This window comes from Bos indicus, chromosome X (assembly GCF_029378745.1).
Source record: "Bos indicus isolate NIAB-ARS_2022 breed Sahiwal x Tharparkar chromosome X, NIAB-ARS_B.indTharparkar_mat_pri_1.0, whole genome shotgun sequence".
Taxonomy (NCBI): domain Eukaryota; kingdom Metazoa; phylum Chordata; class Mammalia; order Artiodactyla; family Bovidae; genus Bos; species Bos indicus.
The window spans coordinates 48,401,756-48,419,312 of NC_091789.1; the positions used below are offsets into that span (position 1 = coordinate 48,401,756).

A 17,557-nucleotide genomic window follows, 5' to 3' on the forward strand; every position below is an offset into this window, starting at 1 on the left:
GGCATGCTGTGATTCATGAGGTTGCAAAGAGTCAGACGCGACTGAGTGACTGAACTAGAACTAGAATTAGAACATCATATAAAGTTTCCCTGGTGGCTCAGACAGTAAAGAATTCACCTGCAATGCAGAAGACCTGGGTTCAGTCTCTGGGTTGGGAAGATCCCCTGATGAAGGGCATGGCCACCCACTCCAGTATTCTTGCCTGGGGCATCCCATGGACAGAGAAGCCTGGTGGGCTACAGTCCATGGGATCGTAAAGAGTTGGACATGACTAAGCAACTAAGCACAGCACAACATCATATGTGGGAAAGATGAGCATATCTTGACGTGATGGTTACGGAAGCAGTCCTTGGGGTCTCCAGTTTTACCCAAGGGCATGGAAGTGTTAAATTCACTGCAGGGCCATCATGACCTCTAAGGGCTGTCTTGCCATTCTTTTCTGTGCCTTATCAGCTTTCCTTTTTTATTTGTGTTGCTTGGCTCCCACTCTTTGTTTAGTGTTATATATATGTATGTTTCTCTACATACAAAAATTATCCTGATTGTTCAGACATCAATAAAGGGAAAGGTGCTTCCCCATAATTACTGGAAGGACATCTCGCTGTTAATATCTTGGAAGGTAGGACAGCAACTCACCAATCACTTTTTACTTAGAAGAGCACAGAATTCTGACTGGCAATCAAGATGGCTTTGTGAAAAGTAAATTGAGCAAAGCCATATTCATTTACTTCTGTGAAAGAGTCTGTGCCTTGTTAGTCCAAGAGAGTACATTTTTATTCACAAAGAATTTGGTTCCCTCCCCTGGTGATGGACAAGGAAGCCTGGTGTACTGCAGTCCGTGGGGTCACAGAGAGTCAGACAGGACTGAGTGATTGAACTGAACATGTGACTTTTATTCACAATGATTTTTTAAAAAGTAGAATCTACTCTCTAGACTCTAGAATGCTATTTCTATGGACAATCTAAGAGATTGACTTAAAGAATTCTAACACTCTAGTCTTTCTTTGCTGCTAAGTTGCTTCAGTCGTGTCGACTCTGTGTGACCCCATAGATGGCAGCCTACCAGGCTCCTCTGTCCTTGGGATTCTCCAGGCAAGAACGATGGAGTGGGTTTTGCCATTTCCTTCTCCAATGCATGAAAGTGAAAGGTGAAAGTGAACTCGCTCAGTCGTGTCTGACTTTTTGCGACCCCATGGACTGCAGCCAACCAGGCTCCTCCGTCCATGGGAGTTTCCAGGCAAGAGTACTGGAGTGGGTTGCCATTGCCTTCTCCGAGTCTTTCTTTAGATGACCCCTAAGTGTCAGGAGCACAAGTTCAGTTCAGTTCAGTCACTCACCCTGCCTTCAATCTTTCTCAGCATCAGAGTCTTTTCCAAAGAGTCAGTTCTCCCCATCAGGTGGCCAAAGTACTGAAGTTTCAGCTTCAGCATCAGTCCTTCCAATGAATATTCAGGACTGATTTCCTTTAGGATTGACTGGTTGGATCTCCTTGCAGTCCAAGGGACTCTCAAGAGTCTTCTCAACACCACAGTTCAAAAGCATCAGTTCTTCAGCACTAAGCTTTCTTTATAGTCCAACTCTCATATCCATACATGACCACTGGAAAAACCATAGCTTTGACTAGATGGACCTTTGTTGTCAAAATATTGCCTCTGCTTTCTAATATGCTGTCTATGTTGGCCATAGCTTTTCTTCCAAGGAGAAAGCATCTTTTAATTTCATGTCTGCAGTCACCTCTGCAGGAGGACAAGAACCTTGTGTATAATACATTTGCTGATTCTCCTACATGGTAGTTACTCAAGGAATGTTTCCTGCTTCTCAGAGAAAATATAAGTCACTGGACGCAAATATGGCTCCTTTTGTCTTACCTTTCTACTTCCTGGGCCTTTTCTTCCTTTCCCTGTCTTTCACATCACCCAAAGGACAGAAAAATTGTCAGTGGCAATATGTCCTGAGGATTTTTTAACACTTTATTAGAATTTATTTACATATATAAATTTAATATGTATATGCAAATTATATATATATATATATATATATATATGAATATTTTTGATGTGTGTCTTCCCTCGGAAGTAGGTTCACTGAGGAACTAGTCAAATGCAAAATAATTAAGGGCATTGAGCAAATAGCATAGATACAGGAACATGTACACATTCACTAGGAGGATTTTTGATTCTTCACATGTGATTATTTATCATGAATCAGTGGTATATGAGGAGGGACTATTTTTTAAACTCAAATTAGAAGTGTGTAGAGTTTAAGGACTTTTACTCCCATTGTTATCTTAATCAAAAGATAATAACATTTCCCAAAATATTTTGGAAATGCCTGTTTTAGGTTTTTCCTAAGGGTTATGTAGCACGTGCTTTAGATCTTTTCAGGGGTACTAAATCTTTGCAATTTGAGGGTGGATTTGATTTTTAAAAACAGCCTAAAGTGATATTGAGCCAAGTTTTATTAATAAGATGTATGATTGAACAGGGTAACAAAGTCTCTGGTCAAAAATATTGTGAATCTGAATTAATAAGACTGATTTTATTTGATTCAGAGGTCAATTCTGAAAGAGGAGTTTCAATCACAGCGTAATAGCCCTCACCAAAATAAGTTTATGGCTTCCCAAGGTGGCCATCTGAAGGATAGGATTCATGGTTTCAATAGATATATTGGAACCAATCTTGTAAGTTTACAGTTGCACCTTATAATGTTACAAAACAAATGCTACAATAAGTTGAGAGAATTAGAGGATGGACAACCGGGAATATCCTTACTGTAGGTACTGGTTAACCCATCTTTTAGGGTATATTTTCCTAGCTTTGTTTATTTTGGGGAGTGCGGGGCATACATATGAGAACAAAGAAACCTAGGATTTAAAAAATAATGTCCAACAAGTAGAGAAAACCCAGGGCAAAACCTAAACATTAGTAAATCCATAGAAAAAACTCTCTGAGAGTTGTTATTTTAGAAAATGTTATTGAACGACTTAATTTGGAGTCTGGACTAATTTTCTTAAGGGCCTCTCTGACCCCATCCTTCCTCCTAACATTTACCCTACGAACTCGGAAATTCACTCCACACTGCATTTGAGAATCAGCTTTACTTTTGTGGGACTCATTGGGCACCAAAGTGGTTCCTAGGGACATGTTATACTGTTATAACATTATAATGTGTTTAAGGAAACACATTATACTGTTTTACGTGTTTATACATGTAAAGACTTTTAAGGAAGATATTGACCAGGTTTCTATTTTCAGCTGATGATAGACAAGCTATGGGCTTGAGAAACTGATAGCTTTTAGTTAGACATAGGAAAGTATTTCCTTTTCAAAGTGACTATCAGCATTGATTCCTGTGGGAGGTCATGGAACCCTACTCACAGGCAGAAGACTGCAGCGAGCATTTTTTGGGGTCTTTCCTGTTCTGAGTGTATATTTCTCCTTGTCAACATATTTAATACTCTTATCCAAGTCTCCGGGGTGCTTTTCACCCCACCCAAATTGGTCTCATCAAAAACCTTATTGATTGTGCTGCTTCTTCTCTTCTAAGATGGTGACTAATAAGGCAGTAAACTCAGCTCACAGAGCTGAAACATACCACTTGTTTTGCCATTTCCCCCCACCCAACCCTCCTCAAGATATTTTCCCATTTATCAGTCACTTTAGAATTTCATTTTGTTCCTTTGGTTCAAAATAGAATTTTTTAAAAATTACAGATTAACTTCCTATAGGCACTCAAAACACTTCATAGAGTTTAATCGAGTCGAGGTCCATAGAGGCATGTCAAATTCAATTGTTTTTCTTTCTCAGATAGAAAAAGGGATATTCCAATAGCTATGAAGAAGAATATGTCTGCAGAAACCTGCAGCATTTGGAAACCTCCACCATGCTCCAGATTGTAGATTGACTTCTAACTAATCAGAGTTCAGCATTCTAATGGACTGTGACGAGAGAGGCAGTTTTTCCTCCAACTTCAGATCCCATGGTTTTTGCAGTTGTAAGGCAAATTTTAAAAGAAGGCCTTGGAGATTATAGCCAGCCTTCATTACAAAGCATGACCACTTTGTAACCAACTGCAAGTTTAATATCCAAGGAGATTTGCACATAACAGTCTTCTTTTTTTCCTTCTTCCCTTTTGAATAATTTACCTTTGAGATTCTCTTCACGACCACACTGGTGTGCAAAGATCTGTTTGTCTGTCAAATCTCCTGATATGTACAGCGTGTGAAAGATGCATTAATTTTTTATTTGTTTCTAAAGGAGGCTGAACAGGAAGCTGGTTGTGCTGAATACAAGAGAGGGCTCCTTTAGTGAGCATGTACTGGAATTCACTTAACTGTCTTCCTCTCCTACAACAGATCAGATTCTTCTATGAGTCTCCCCTCTGCCAAAAGGGAGTTAGTTATACAAATAAACTCAAGAAAGTTTTCATCTAAACTTTCCACCCGAACCTGAGACAGTTTAGTCTGAAACCAAAAGATCACTGGCAAAGCTATGTGTTACAAATGTGTGTGGATCATGCAGTGAAAACAAAGATCTCCTTTCCAAAATTAAAACAGATTTTTTTTCTTGTAACCTTGGAGGTTCTGTGTAAACACTAATCTCTACACAAGTGAATTTTCACTGCAGCATGTGGTGCTATTTCCATGTGACAAATGTCATAGTTTCAGGCCTTGGAAACACTACACACTGGCATTTTAAAGAAAATAAATACAGAAGTCAGTGAACCATAACCTTTGGATGATCTGGAGAGAAGCCAACCATTTCAAGGTGGGTGATGTTCCCAGCCACTCAGATTTTCCACAATAAAGAAATATGAGAAGTGTAGGGAATTGCGTGTAGAGATGTTTTGGGGAATTTCATGTTTTGAGAAATCCCAGGCAGAAAAGTATTATTATGTAAATTGACAAACTCCAGCTTCCAGTTCTTAGAAAATGTGAAGCATATCGAAAGTTTAACTAGATTTGACCTTTTATGTTAGGAGACTACAGTAAGGAGGATGGAGCTAGGAAGTTCATTAGTGGATTATTTTATGTAAGGTGGTAAGGGAAATCCTCACTGATTCAGATCAGATCAGATCAGTCGCTCAGTCATGTCCGACTCTTTGCAACCCCATGAATTGCAGCACGCCAGGCCTCCCTGTCCATCACCAACTCTCAGAGTCCACTCAGACTCACGTCCATCGAGTCAGTGATGCCGTCCAGCAATCTCATCCTCTGTCGTCCCCTTCTCCTCTTGCCCCCAATCCCTCCCAGCATCAGAGTCTTTTCCAGTGAGTCAACTCTTCGCATGAGGTGGCCAAAGTACTGGAGTTTCAGCTTTAGCATCATTTCTTCCAAAGAAATCCCAGGGCTGATCTCCTTCAGAATGGACTGGTTGGATCTCCTTGCAGTCCAAGGGACTCTCAAGAGTCTTCTCCAACACCACAGTTCAAAAGCATCAATTCTGATTAGGAGACATTTAAACTTTGCAACCCCATGGACGTAGCCCACCAGGTTCCTCTGTCCATGGGATTTCCCAGGCAAGAATACTGAAGCAGTTTGCCATTCCCTTCTCCAGGGGATCTTCGTGACCCAGGGATCGAACCTGGGTCTCTTGCATCTCCTGCATTGGCAGGCGGGTTCTTTACCAGCTGAGCCACCGGGGAAGCCCTTTTGGTAGCTCTGTGTGAGAGCAGAAAGAATACGAGTGTAAAGTCTCTGAGGGAAATTGAGCAGTGAGGATAGAACTGAATGACCCAGGACAAGTAGGAGAGGACCAGATCATGTAGGCTGTTGGAAGGGCTGGTTTTTCTTCAGCTCTGAGTAGGAGTAGATGGCTTCTCTGACAAAGAGACCAAGAGGAAGGAGGAGGAAGGAAGGAGGCAGAAAGACACAACTTTAGGGAAAGGTAAAAATTAAGTGTGGGAGAGGGCAGTCTAAGCTAGTAAGGAGGTGGAGAAAGAACAATCCAGTCTATAGGAAGGAACATAGCATCTCTCCAGAATCTAAGAGGGTAGAAAATATCTATTTTATTTTATTTGGTTATTTAGCCTGCACCTCTTTGATTCATACCTTATTTGCAAAGGTTAATAAGCAAGACTTGAATCTCTATCTAACTACAGTATCAATACATTTGTTCCATGTCTATTACAGAGACACCTAAGTACTCGAGCAAGCTAATCAAGGTTTCAATTACCCCAGTGAGAAAGAAAGACTTCTCAGTTACAATCATAGTTGATTGGTTGATGAAGTATTCATGAGATCTTGCATAAGAGGAATTTTATAGGTCATTTGTACTGTAATAAGTGGAAATATCTGGGAAGGAAAAAAAAATGTTTAGCAGTATTACAGTGCTGACAGAGTCTTCAGAGGTACTGACTCTCAGTGTGGTTGCTGCAGCTGAAAATTCTTTGCCCTGAGCATTTGTCATGACTCCTTCAATCCAATATGCCCTCTAAACACAGTGAAACTAGAGAAAAGGAATATCTAAAGTTGTTTGATGTTAATTAAAGAGTAAGATTCCTTCTTTTCTTTAATGGAAAGCCTTAAATTGTGCCCAAATCATTGTACTATCTTATATAGGGGTTTTTTTGCTAATCATCTGGTGGTTCAATTCTTTGTTCAGAGGCTGAAAAGCTCATCTCTCACATTGTGTAACCTGATATCATCATATTCAAATGGGAGTGAGAAAGATCTGGAAGAGTAGATGAGTCCAGATTTACTATGACCTTTTGTATTCTATAGGATTTTCACCCACTTATCCTAACAAATAGGGACCTCAGCCCAAGTTCCACATTGGTAGTGGTAACATATATTGGAATCTGTGTTTCCCAGCAACTCTTATCCTTGGTTACAGGCAAGTGCAGCAAATTGCAGAAATGTCTAGCAGCCAGAACAGTTCAAGCAGAGTGTGTTAGGTGTCTATCTATACGAAACTGAGCGTTGGAAAGGAAGGAGAATTTTGTTAAAGAAAATTATTTTGGAAGATGATATGAGGCATCATACATAGAATTGCCTTTCCTTTGCATTGTCATGCTCAGCACATCTCTGGGACAGGGAAAGGACATTGCTTCTATAACCCTAGTTCACTGGTCTGGACAACCTTTCCATCTCTACCTATCTTGCCTCCAGTTATGCCTGAAATTAAATGAGAACCCCACCAACAAGCAAAAGGATTATGTCATCATATCTTCTCTTTGAAATCCTCCAGTAGATGATTTTCCAGCAAGACTTTATTATTCTTATTGTTTAGTCGCTAAATCGTGTCCGACTCTTAGCCCACCAGGCTCCTCTGTGCATGGGATTTTCCAGGCAAGAATACTGGAGTGGGTAGACATTTCCTTCTCCATGGGATCTTCCCCACCCAGGGATTGAACTCATGTCTCTTGTGTCTCCTGCATGGCATGCAGATTCTTTACCACTGAGCCACCAACTAGAAACCTCCTATTGGTCACTTGAGGAGAATTTCGCAAAGCCTGGGGTAGAAGACTGAGTGTACACTAATTCTCCTTTAAGCAGGACAAATGAATACAACATTCTGAGATAAATACAAAAGAAAGAAAACTTCTTATTTCCAGGTCAAATGGCCTTGGAGTATGTGCTTTATTTTCTCAGGGAGATGACAGAACTAACTCCAGATGTTAAAAAAACAATGACAGGGAAAAAAAAAAAAAATCTACTGCCTTTCCCCAGGAAACTTCATCTCTCTGTTTTTGCCACAGTCTCATAAGGTGTGTTGAACTCTAAGTAAGATGATATGTAAATTTCATTATTAGTCTACATAGCAAAATATTCTGTGATGTTTTTGTTTCTTAGATCTGTTAAGTACAGTATCTTAACACAAGAATTTCCCCCCAAAATTATTGTTTATTCTATGTGTATCTTTTTACTCATGAATTGAGAAGGCAAGTCCTGTCATCTGTATAAAGTTTTGGGGTCTGAGAAAGAGTGTATGTTGTGTTTCTTCATAGTTTTACTGGATGTTGCAAGATTTCCATATCAAAAAGAAGCCTCCCTCTCCCCAGTGCACATGTGCATATGTTCGCACGCCTCTGGGCTAGGGTTTTGAAATGGAGTACAGATCCTGAACTGGTATTGCCCAACTGTGGAATTATATAATAATAATAATAACCACCCCATTTACCGCATACTTCTTTAATGTGCCAAGCACTGTGCTTAATGGCTTCAGATGCAATATCTCAAAAACTCACAGACCAACACTGTGAAGTACAGGCATTTCGTATTTCAGCAAAGCAGGCTTAGCACAGTTAAGTAAGTGGGCCAAGGAGATAAAGCATGATGGTCGCTAGACAGCTAGGATTTAAGCCAGATTTCTTAGCTCCTAAAGGCCATCCTGTGTTCACAAGGGTATGCTGCTCTACTCAGAATGTTTAGATTATGGGTCTTGACTTGAGAGGAACAAAATATAATAGGCCTCTTTGCCATCATTTTTACTCTGGGCATAAAATTCCTGGGTCAGGAAATTTGAGAAATCTTATCAACAAGATGCATTATAAAATGGAGATTTAGAATCATCATACTTGTCTAAGAAACAGAAATTTACAGTATCCAGGTCAGCAGTTCTTTGATTTGAATTTTAAGTGTTCTGTGTTATTTTAAAAGAGATTAAAAGAAACAATTTCAAATTCTGAAATGGTAGTATAAGACAGAAAGAAGGTAAAAGAAAACAAATCTCCAACAGCACAGTTTGAATTAAAGCTGAAAAGGATCAGATGCTAGGACAGTTCAAGATAAAAGATGTGGAGAGAATTCACCTATTTCATTGAGTTTTCATCAGACGATTATCTCTTGCTGATTCACCTTTAGTATATAAAAAGATGTTCAGTATAATGTATACCAGGTTTCTTTATATTATCGCCAAATGATTTGACTCAGTGTCATTAGTGAGTCCTTCTAACATGGCTGATGAATTAAGAAACACTCAGTGGTGTGATCTCAGTGTGCCTCTGGCAGCAGCGTTGCCAATTTTTTCACCAGGACATTTTCAATCCATTCTTTTAAGGTTGTGTGACTCTCTTCTAATACAGCTTCCAAAACTGAAAATGAATCACAATCTTGCCAAGGATATTCTCACAGATACCCAGGATAATTCAAAACTCAAAAGAGAAAAAAAATTCTATTTTTTTTTTCCCATGAGTGCCAAGTGATACACACACGCACACATATATGGATTTTTAAAATTACCTTTAAAGGACTTCCCTGGTGGTCTAGTTGTTAAGACTGTGCTTCTATTTCTGGGAACACGGGTTTGATTCCTGGTGGGGGAACTAAGATCCTGCATGCTGTGCAGTAGGACCAAAATAAATAAATAAATGTTACCTTCAATGCCAGTGATATGGTACAGTTGAAAATCATGTTCAGTATGCTTATGAGGGTAGATGGTAACAAGATGCTACATTTCTAGTCATGGATCACATCCTCGTGTCTTCCAAAAAAGAGAGAGGTGATTGTGCAAATTAAGCTATTGAAAACACATGAGGTCATGTGCACTTACCATTTACTTTCAGATGTGGCTTTCACATATAATAATGACTGCCATCATGTAGTGAGTATTTCTCTGTACCAGGCATCATCTTCAGTTTTATATAAACATTATTTCCCTTAATCTCTTGAACAACTACGTAATTTGAGTGTAGTACTAACTGGTGCTAGTGGTAAAGAACCCACCTGCCAATGCAAAAAGATGTAAGAGACGCAGGTTCGAATCCCTGGGTCAGGAAGATCCCCTGCAGGAGGGCATGGCAATGCACTCCAGTATTCATGCCTGGAGAATCCCATGGACAGAGGAACCTGGCAGTTCCTCTGGGCCGCAAAGAGTTGGACACGACTGAAGTGACTTAGCATCTCCGTTCTACAGATGTGTAAACTAAAGCTTAGGGAAATGAAGTAACTAACTTGTTCACGGTCACACAGCTCTTAGGATAAGTGATGGGAACTTGGATATGAAAACAGGTTAAGGTGACTCCAAGATCCATTTTTCTTGCTAATTGCTCTACTTCTCCATCCCTCAAGTATACTTTGACTTTCAATGAGATCACAGTGCTTGCAGAGTGCCTCTGAAGTCAGCACTGGGATAAAAAGCCCTTGAATGCAATGGAAGTAAGGAATAGGTTTTGGTGGGCAGTGGTTTTCATTTTTAAATATCATGAGATTGGAAGATGCTCGGTTTGTGTAGACCTAACATGAAAGAGGCTGGCATCTGAGCCCCTTGGAAATTTCTAAACCAGTTTCATCCATTTCTTAAAGTTTAATTGGAATATATGAGAGATCTTATCATTTACATGAGGTTTGGAATTTGTTGTTGTTGTTTTTTAACATATGACATTTTTAGTCTGTAAGTCATTTGTTCATTATCCCCAACAAAGGAAATAAGATTTGTAATTTATTCTTATCTTTCAGTGAGGCAATAGAGACTTTAAATTAGTGAGAGATTTAAAATGAGGTTGGTGAATACAAAAATTTTACAGTCAATCTTGGAGACATTTTTTGTTGCATTTTACTCCTGTGCTTTTTCCTGACTCTTGAAAAATAGATATGCCAGTAAAACTGAGACTTTTTTTTCTGTAAGCTTTTCTTATCTTGGTGAGGTTAGTACCAAAACACTTTCTCAGTTAGCATCCTCTTAACAGAACACAGTTCTTCACATTGACAATCTAATCAGTTGGCATTCCCAACCCTAAGAAATAATGATTGATGCCTACTCGAGAATCTTGTTGAAGTAGACAAGTTAGCATTTAAAATGTTTAGTGAGGCTCAACAGATATAAAGTGTTGTTAATCACAGTCAACTATTTAAAGATTTTTTAAAAATTCCAATCTCAAATTTGCTCCTGTTCCTTTTATTCTTTTAATTACTTGGATTTTGTTTTATAAGAATTAGGATGAAAAAAAAATACATCCCATCCCTCAAAAGAGTTCTCTCATCAGTCTTCATATTTTTTGGAGAGTTAACCAAAGTTTTGAAATTTCTTATCTTTCTCTCTAGTAAAATTTAAGATTGTTGGTATGAAACCATAGTTAAGATTTCCCTTTCTCATTGTAAATTTATTTCCTATGTAGGGATAATTGAATAGGCATGTGTTTCCCATCTCTAATTTCCTAAAGCTGGAGCCAAAGAGTAAAACCACCAGGAAGAATGGGATCTTCTTTTCAGCATGATGCTTCTTCATGAAGACAGAATTGGTGATATCAGAACTGAATCTTACTCCACAGTCTGTGTTGCTTGAAAAGCACATGCCTTTGTAGATGTCTGCATTCATTTCTATTATTGCCAAGCCACAGAAATGATTTTCCTCTTTGTTTCGGTCTCTTTAAGACTACACCATTATACCATTTCAAATTGTGTGATTGTTTCATACTTAAATTTATTCCTGAAACATTTAAGATGTCAACTGATGGACCTATTACTTGGTCTGTTTCATTGTTTATAGACTTACATTCATGGTGTTTTAGAAGTGCCAGTTCCAAGTCTCCCTTTCATATAGAAATTTAACCCTTTCCTGTATGATGAATTTTTCTACTAGTGATTTGGGGATTTTATTGACTGATTTTCTTCTAAATTGTATTAGTTTAGATTTTTATATAAACTTTTTTTAGTTTTATTTTTAAGAAAAGGAACAAAATGTGAAGAATGCTATATAAATAATATGAGTCAAGTTCATGAACCACATAATGCCTATCAATGATCTATATCATTTCTTTTCTCAGAGTATAGTTTAGATTTGGGCTTTTTTGTATTTTTATAATTATTCTACTATCTTCATTATGTAATCTTAGTCTACAAAAGAATACTTATAAAAATATCAGCAGTCTTGCGAATAAGGTTGCCAAATTTTTCACATAAAAATACTGGATGCCCAGTTAAAGTTGAATTTCAGATAAACTATGCTAAAATCTTTTGTTATCAACATGTCCCACATATTACCTGATTTTCTTAGCATGAGTATATCCCAAATATTGCGTGGATAATGCATGAGTTTTAGTATCAAGATGTCCCAACTATTGCATGAAATTTTTTAATATAAGTATATGCTAAGTATTGAATGGGATATACTTAAACTAAAAAAAAAAAAAATTTACATTATTACTCAGTTACAAAAGAGAATGAAATACTATCTGACATTCACATTTAGCTGAGTGTCCTGTTTTTTATCTGACAACTTTACTTGGAAGGCATCTTGGTAATGTGAGCGAACATATATGGTTCTGGTATTTAAGTACCTGCAGAGCCCCATGGATGGAGAAGCCTGGTGGGCTGCAGTCCATGGGGTCGCGAAGAGTTGGACAAAACTGAGTGACTTCACTTTCACTTTTCACTTTCATGCACTGGAAAAGGAAATGGCAACCCACTCCAGTGTTCTTGCCTGGAGAATCCCAGGGACAGGGGAGCCTGGTGGGCTGCCGTCCATGGGGTCGCACAGAGTCAGACACGACTAAAGTGACTTAGCAGCAGTAGCAGCAGAGCCTTGGACATCTCATTTAACCTACCTGAACCTAAGTTTTACCATCTGTAAAATGAGAACAAATACTAATTGTTTTGTAGGTTTTCTATAAATATCTGAAGTTCTTTACTTTAAATACCTGACATATAATAATTTTCCATTAAAAAAATATCTGTTATTATCAGGACAAGGAAGAAATACAACTGCAACTTACCAGTTTTTTCTATCTTCATAATAAATGACAGCACTCAACAGCTAAATAGTCCAGTAGAGTGATAATGGAAGCGTCCATCCAGATGTTGGTTGATGGTTCGCCAGATCAGAAATCTGACTGGTAATAAATATACACAAGCATTAACCTCCCTTCCCTCTTCTGCTACTCACCTCCTCTTATGTTACTTACCAAAGATCATGCAACTTGTTAGTATCAGAGCCTGAATGTATGTTGCCTTTTTTCTAAGTTCCAATTTTATTTCAATCCTGCATTTTTCAAATACTTATTTTTTATTTTATTAATTTTTATTGAGATATAATTTACATATCATAAAATTCACCCTTTTGAAGTACCAAATCAGTGGTTTTTAATATACTCACAAGATTCTGCAACCATCACCACTACATAATTCCAGAAAATTTTCATCATGACCAAAAAGAAGCCCCATACTCATTAACAGTCATTCTCCATTCCCTGCTCCTCCTCCTGTCAACCAATAGTCTGCTTTCTCTCTCCATGGATTTGTCTATTCTGGACACTACATATGAATGGAATCATACCATATGTGGCCTTTTGTGTTTGACTTCTTTCACTTAGCATAATATTTTAAGATTCATTCATGTTGCATCATGTATCAGTACTTTATTCTTTTTATGGTCGAACAATATTCCATAAACAGTATGTACCATATTTTGTTTATCCATTTATCAGTTGATAGACGTTTGGGTTGTCTCCACTTATTGGCTATTGGAAATAATCCTTCTAATGAAAAATCTTGCACAAGTTTTTGTATGAACACGTGTTTTCTTTTCTCCTGGATATATATCCAGAAGTGAAATTGTTGGTTCCTATTGTAACTCTATGTTTAGCATTTTGAAGAACTCAGACAGCTTTCCAAGATGACTCACTATTTTACTTTCACACCAGCAATGCAAGGCATTCGAATTTTTCCAATTCCTCACTTGTTATTATCTGTTTTGTTGTTTTTTTATTATAGCCATCTTAGTATCCATAAAGTGGTACCTCACTGTGATTTTGATTTGCAATTCCCTAGTGACTAAAGATGTCGAATGTCTTTTCATATACTTATTGGCTCTCTATCTTCTTTGCAAAAATGTCCATTTAAATCCTTTGCCCATTTTTATTTGGGTTATTTGTCTCTTTATGGTTGAGTAGTAAAAGTTTTTATATATTCCTATCAGATACACAACTTACAAATATTTTCTCCCATTCTGTGGGTTATCTCTTTGCTATCTTGATAGTGTTCTTTTTTCCCCCCTTCCCTTTTGGCTGCACCACACAGCTTGCAGGACCTTAGTACCCAAACCAAGGATTGAACCCAGGCCCTGGCAGTGAGAGTGCCAATTTCTAACCACTGGACTGCCAGGGAATTCCCTTAACAATGTTCTTTGATAGATAAAAGTTTTTAGTTTTGATAAACTTTTATTTATCTGTTTCTTTCTTTGGTTCATTGTGCTTTTGGTGTCATACACCAAAATGTACATCCACCAATGTGGATAAACATTATCTTTTCTTCCTCAAAGAATCAAACAAACATTAAACACTGAGAAGAGACATGGGTTCTTTTCCCAACTTTGCAATTACATAAATGTGTGACCTTAGACAAGTAGTTAAACTCATTCAGAACTTAGTTTCCATATCTGCAAAAAGAAGATGCTTTCAGCGGAAGAGGCAATTTTCAATTTTTGGTGAATAAATTAATTTTTATAAAACCCCCTAGGTTAGTGCTTCTCAACCTGGATAACATCTGCCAGTCTCTGGAGACATTTTTGGCTGTCACAACCAGAAAGGTGCTACCGGCATCTAGTCAGTGGAGGTCAAGAGTGCTGCTAAATATCTTACAAGACACACGGCACTCCTCCAACAAAGAATTTATTGTTGTTGCTAAGTTGTGTGCAATTCTTTGTGACCCCATGAACTGTAGCCCATTGGCTCCTCTGTCCATGGGATTTCCCAGCAAGAACACTGGAGTGGGTTGCCATTTACTTCTCCAGGGGACCTTCCCAATCCAGGGATCAAACCTACGTCTCCTGCTTAGTAGGTGGATTCTTTACCACTGAGCCACCTGGGAAGCCTACAACCAAGAATTGTCTTGCCCCAAATGACAGCAGTGCTGAAGCTGAGAAACGCTGCTCCAAAATTATGATTCTGTTATTCAAGTTTAAGTGGTAAGTCTTTGAGTTTGTCTACAGGAGCCAGAGTATTTTGTGCTCTTAGCATAATTCTGGATGTGCTAGTGGGATAGCCGTAGTAGAAGGGAGAGGTACCAATAATTCTTGCAAATCAGAAGAATATCTTTGAAAGTGCTTTTTAAAGGCTTTTGAAAACTATTATAGGGACTTCCCTGGCAGTCTAGTGGCTAAGATTCCATACTCCCATTGCAGGCCTGGGTTTGACCCCTGGTTGGGGAACTAAGGTCCCACATGCTCCAACTGATGATTCCAACATGCCTCAACTAATAAAAAAGATCCCTCATGCCTCAATGAAGATTGGAGATCCCTCATGCTGCAACTAAAATGTGGCACAGTCAAATAAATAAATACAAATAAAGGTTTTAAAAACTAAATAGATGAAAACTATTATATCTTTTAATATTAGAGAAAATATTTTAATATAGGTACCTCCAGGCCAAGCCTTATAGATATATTCTTGTCATTGAGTCTTCTTCTTTGGGGTTTTTGGAACAAAACAGTTTTTGTGAAATAGTTGGTACATGCTGTAAAATAGGTCTAATGAAGTAGAATAGGAAAAAGTAAAGCAGAACAATTTGATGGAAGGAATTTGCAGTTGATGTGTCTCTGTATTAGTGATTTCTCTAAAATGACTCTTCTCTAAAGTACTATTAGTCCAGCTGAACTGTTTACTCTAATTTTATCCCATATTGTCTGCTGAAATGTACTGATTACCTTGAGTTCCACACATTATGCAAAATAAAACAGACAATAGCTGGAAGTACATTTCAGCATTGCTAAAGATCTTGACATGTAAATGCTATTAAACTTGCAGGTTTGTCTTTCCTGTGACAATATGGCTGATTGTTTCATGTCCTGCACCATTAGATGTAATGATGACCACCAGCACACCCACCACCATCACTGTCATAGATGAAGTGTTCTAAGTACTTTATAAATGTATCTCATTTTTCCTCACAAAAATCTTATCAGTTGGTTTTAAAAAAACATTTTTCAGGGAAGGGGAAAGCATAAAAAAAGTGGTAGAATACAGGCTAACCATATTTCCCTATTAAACTTTTTCTTATGCATCAAAACTATTTCATATTTCAACAACAGAGACAGAATGTTTATTGGTAAATATGTAAATATTCATGTTTCTAATTTTCTAGCACCCCAGTTCAGTTCTGTTCAGTTCAGTCGCTCAGTCATGTCCGACTTTGCAACCCCATGAATCGCAGCATGCCAGGCCTCCCTGTCCATCACCATCTCCTGGAGTTCACTCAGACTCACGTCCGTGAAGTCGGTGATGCCATCCAGCCATCTCATCCTCTGTCATCCCCTTCTCCTCCTGCCCTCAACCCCTCCCAGCATCAGAGTCTTTTCCAATGAGTCAACTCTTTGCATGAGGTGTCCAAAGTACTGGAGTTTCAGCTTTAGCATCATTCCTTCCAAAGAACATCCAGGGCTGATCTCCTTCAGAATGGACTGGTTGGATCTCCTTGCAGTCCAAGGGACTCTCAAGAGTCTTCTCCAACATCACAGTTCAAAAGCATCAATTCTTCAGCACTCAGCTTTCTTCACAGTCCAACTCTCGCATCCATACATGACCACTGGAAAAACCATAGCCTTGACTAGAGGGACCTTTGTTGGCAAAGTGATGTCTCTGCTTTTCAATATCTAGGTTGGTCATAACTTTCCTTCCAAGGAGTAAGCCTCTTTTAATTTCATGGCTGCAGTCACCATCTGCAGTGATTTTGGAGCCCAAAAAGATAAAGTCTGACACTGTATCCACTGTTTCCCCATTTCCCATGAAGTGATGGGACCAGATGCCATGATCTTCATTTTCTGAATGTTGAGCTTTAAGCCAACTTTTTCACTCTCCTCTTTCACTTTCATCAAGAGGCTTTTTAGTTCCTCTTCACTTTCTGCCATAGGGTGGTGTCATCTGCATATCTGAGGTTATTGATATTTCTCCTGGCAGTTGTGATTCCAGCTTGTGCTTCTTCCAGCCCAGCATTTCTCATGAGGTACTCTGCATATAAGTTAAATATAATAGCAATTAAAACCTGAGTATACTTTTTTTTTTTCAAGAAGAAATATCTTAGGCTTATTTCATCCTCTCAAAAGTACATGCACATACCTAAAAGCTGCTATAATACTATTCCATCTCTGAACATCTACACATGTGTATATAGAATTTTTAAATTACACAACTCCTCTAATATGTAAGCAGTCTAAGAATTTTTAACTTTGTTTATATGTACAGGAAGCAGTGAAAGAAAACAACAAGAGAAAAGAACTGGAAGAGAAGACTAGGAGGGCAAAGCTTGCAAAAGAGAAAGCTGAACAAGAAAAGTTGGAACGCCAGAAGAAAAAGAAACAACTCATTGATATAAACAAAGGTATGAAGCGCTTCCATTAAAAAAAAAAAGACATATGAAGTGTAAAATAATTGCACTTAATTAATTTTTAATTATAAACTGAATAATTATGGTTCGGGTAGAAAATTTACCATATTATTAGTTACCTTTATCAAATATCTCTCATTATTGTCTTTATTTCTTATCATCCTACACTGAACACAGGATTTTTGATAGCCAATGCAAGGTAATATGTTGTTGCAACACTCTTTTTCTTTTCATATCTTTAATCAAATTATATATGTTCTGAATGAGTGAGATGAAAAGAGAAATACTGGTCTGGGGACATGA

At 38.1% G+C, this 17,557-nt stretch overlaps 1 protein-coding gene across 3 annotated transcripts in view; it reads left to right on the forward strand.

The window, feature by feature from the left end:
* Positions 1-17,557, forward strand: part of DIAPH2 (diaphanous related formin 2) — a 984,078-nt gene that overhangs the window by 753,253 nt on the left and 213,268 nt on the right. For all 3 annotated transcript variants that reach the window (XM_070783973.1, XM_070783972.1, XM_070783974.1), the window contains one exon: positions 17,113-17,248. In XM_070783973.1, the coding sequence (XP_070640074.1) occupies positions 17,113-17,248 (136 nt within the window). The remainder of the gene's footprint in view (positions 1-17,112; positions 17,249-17,557) is intronic.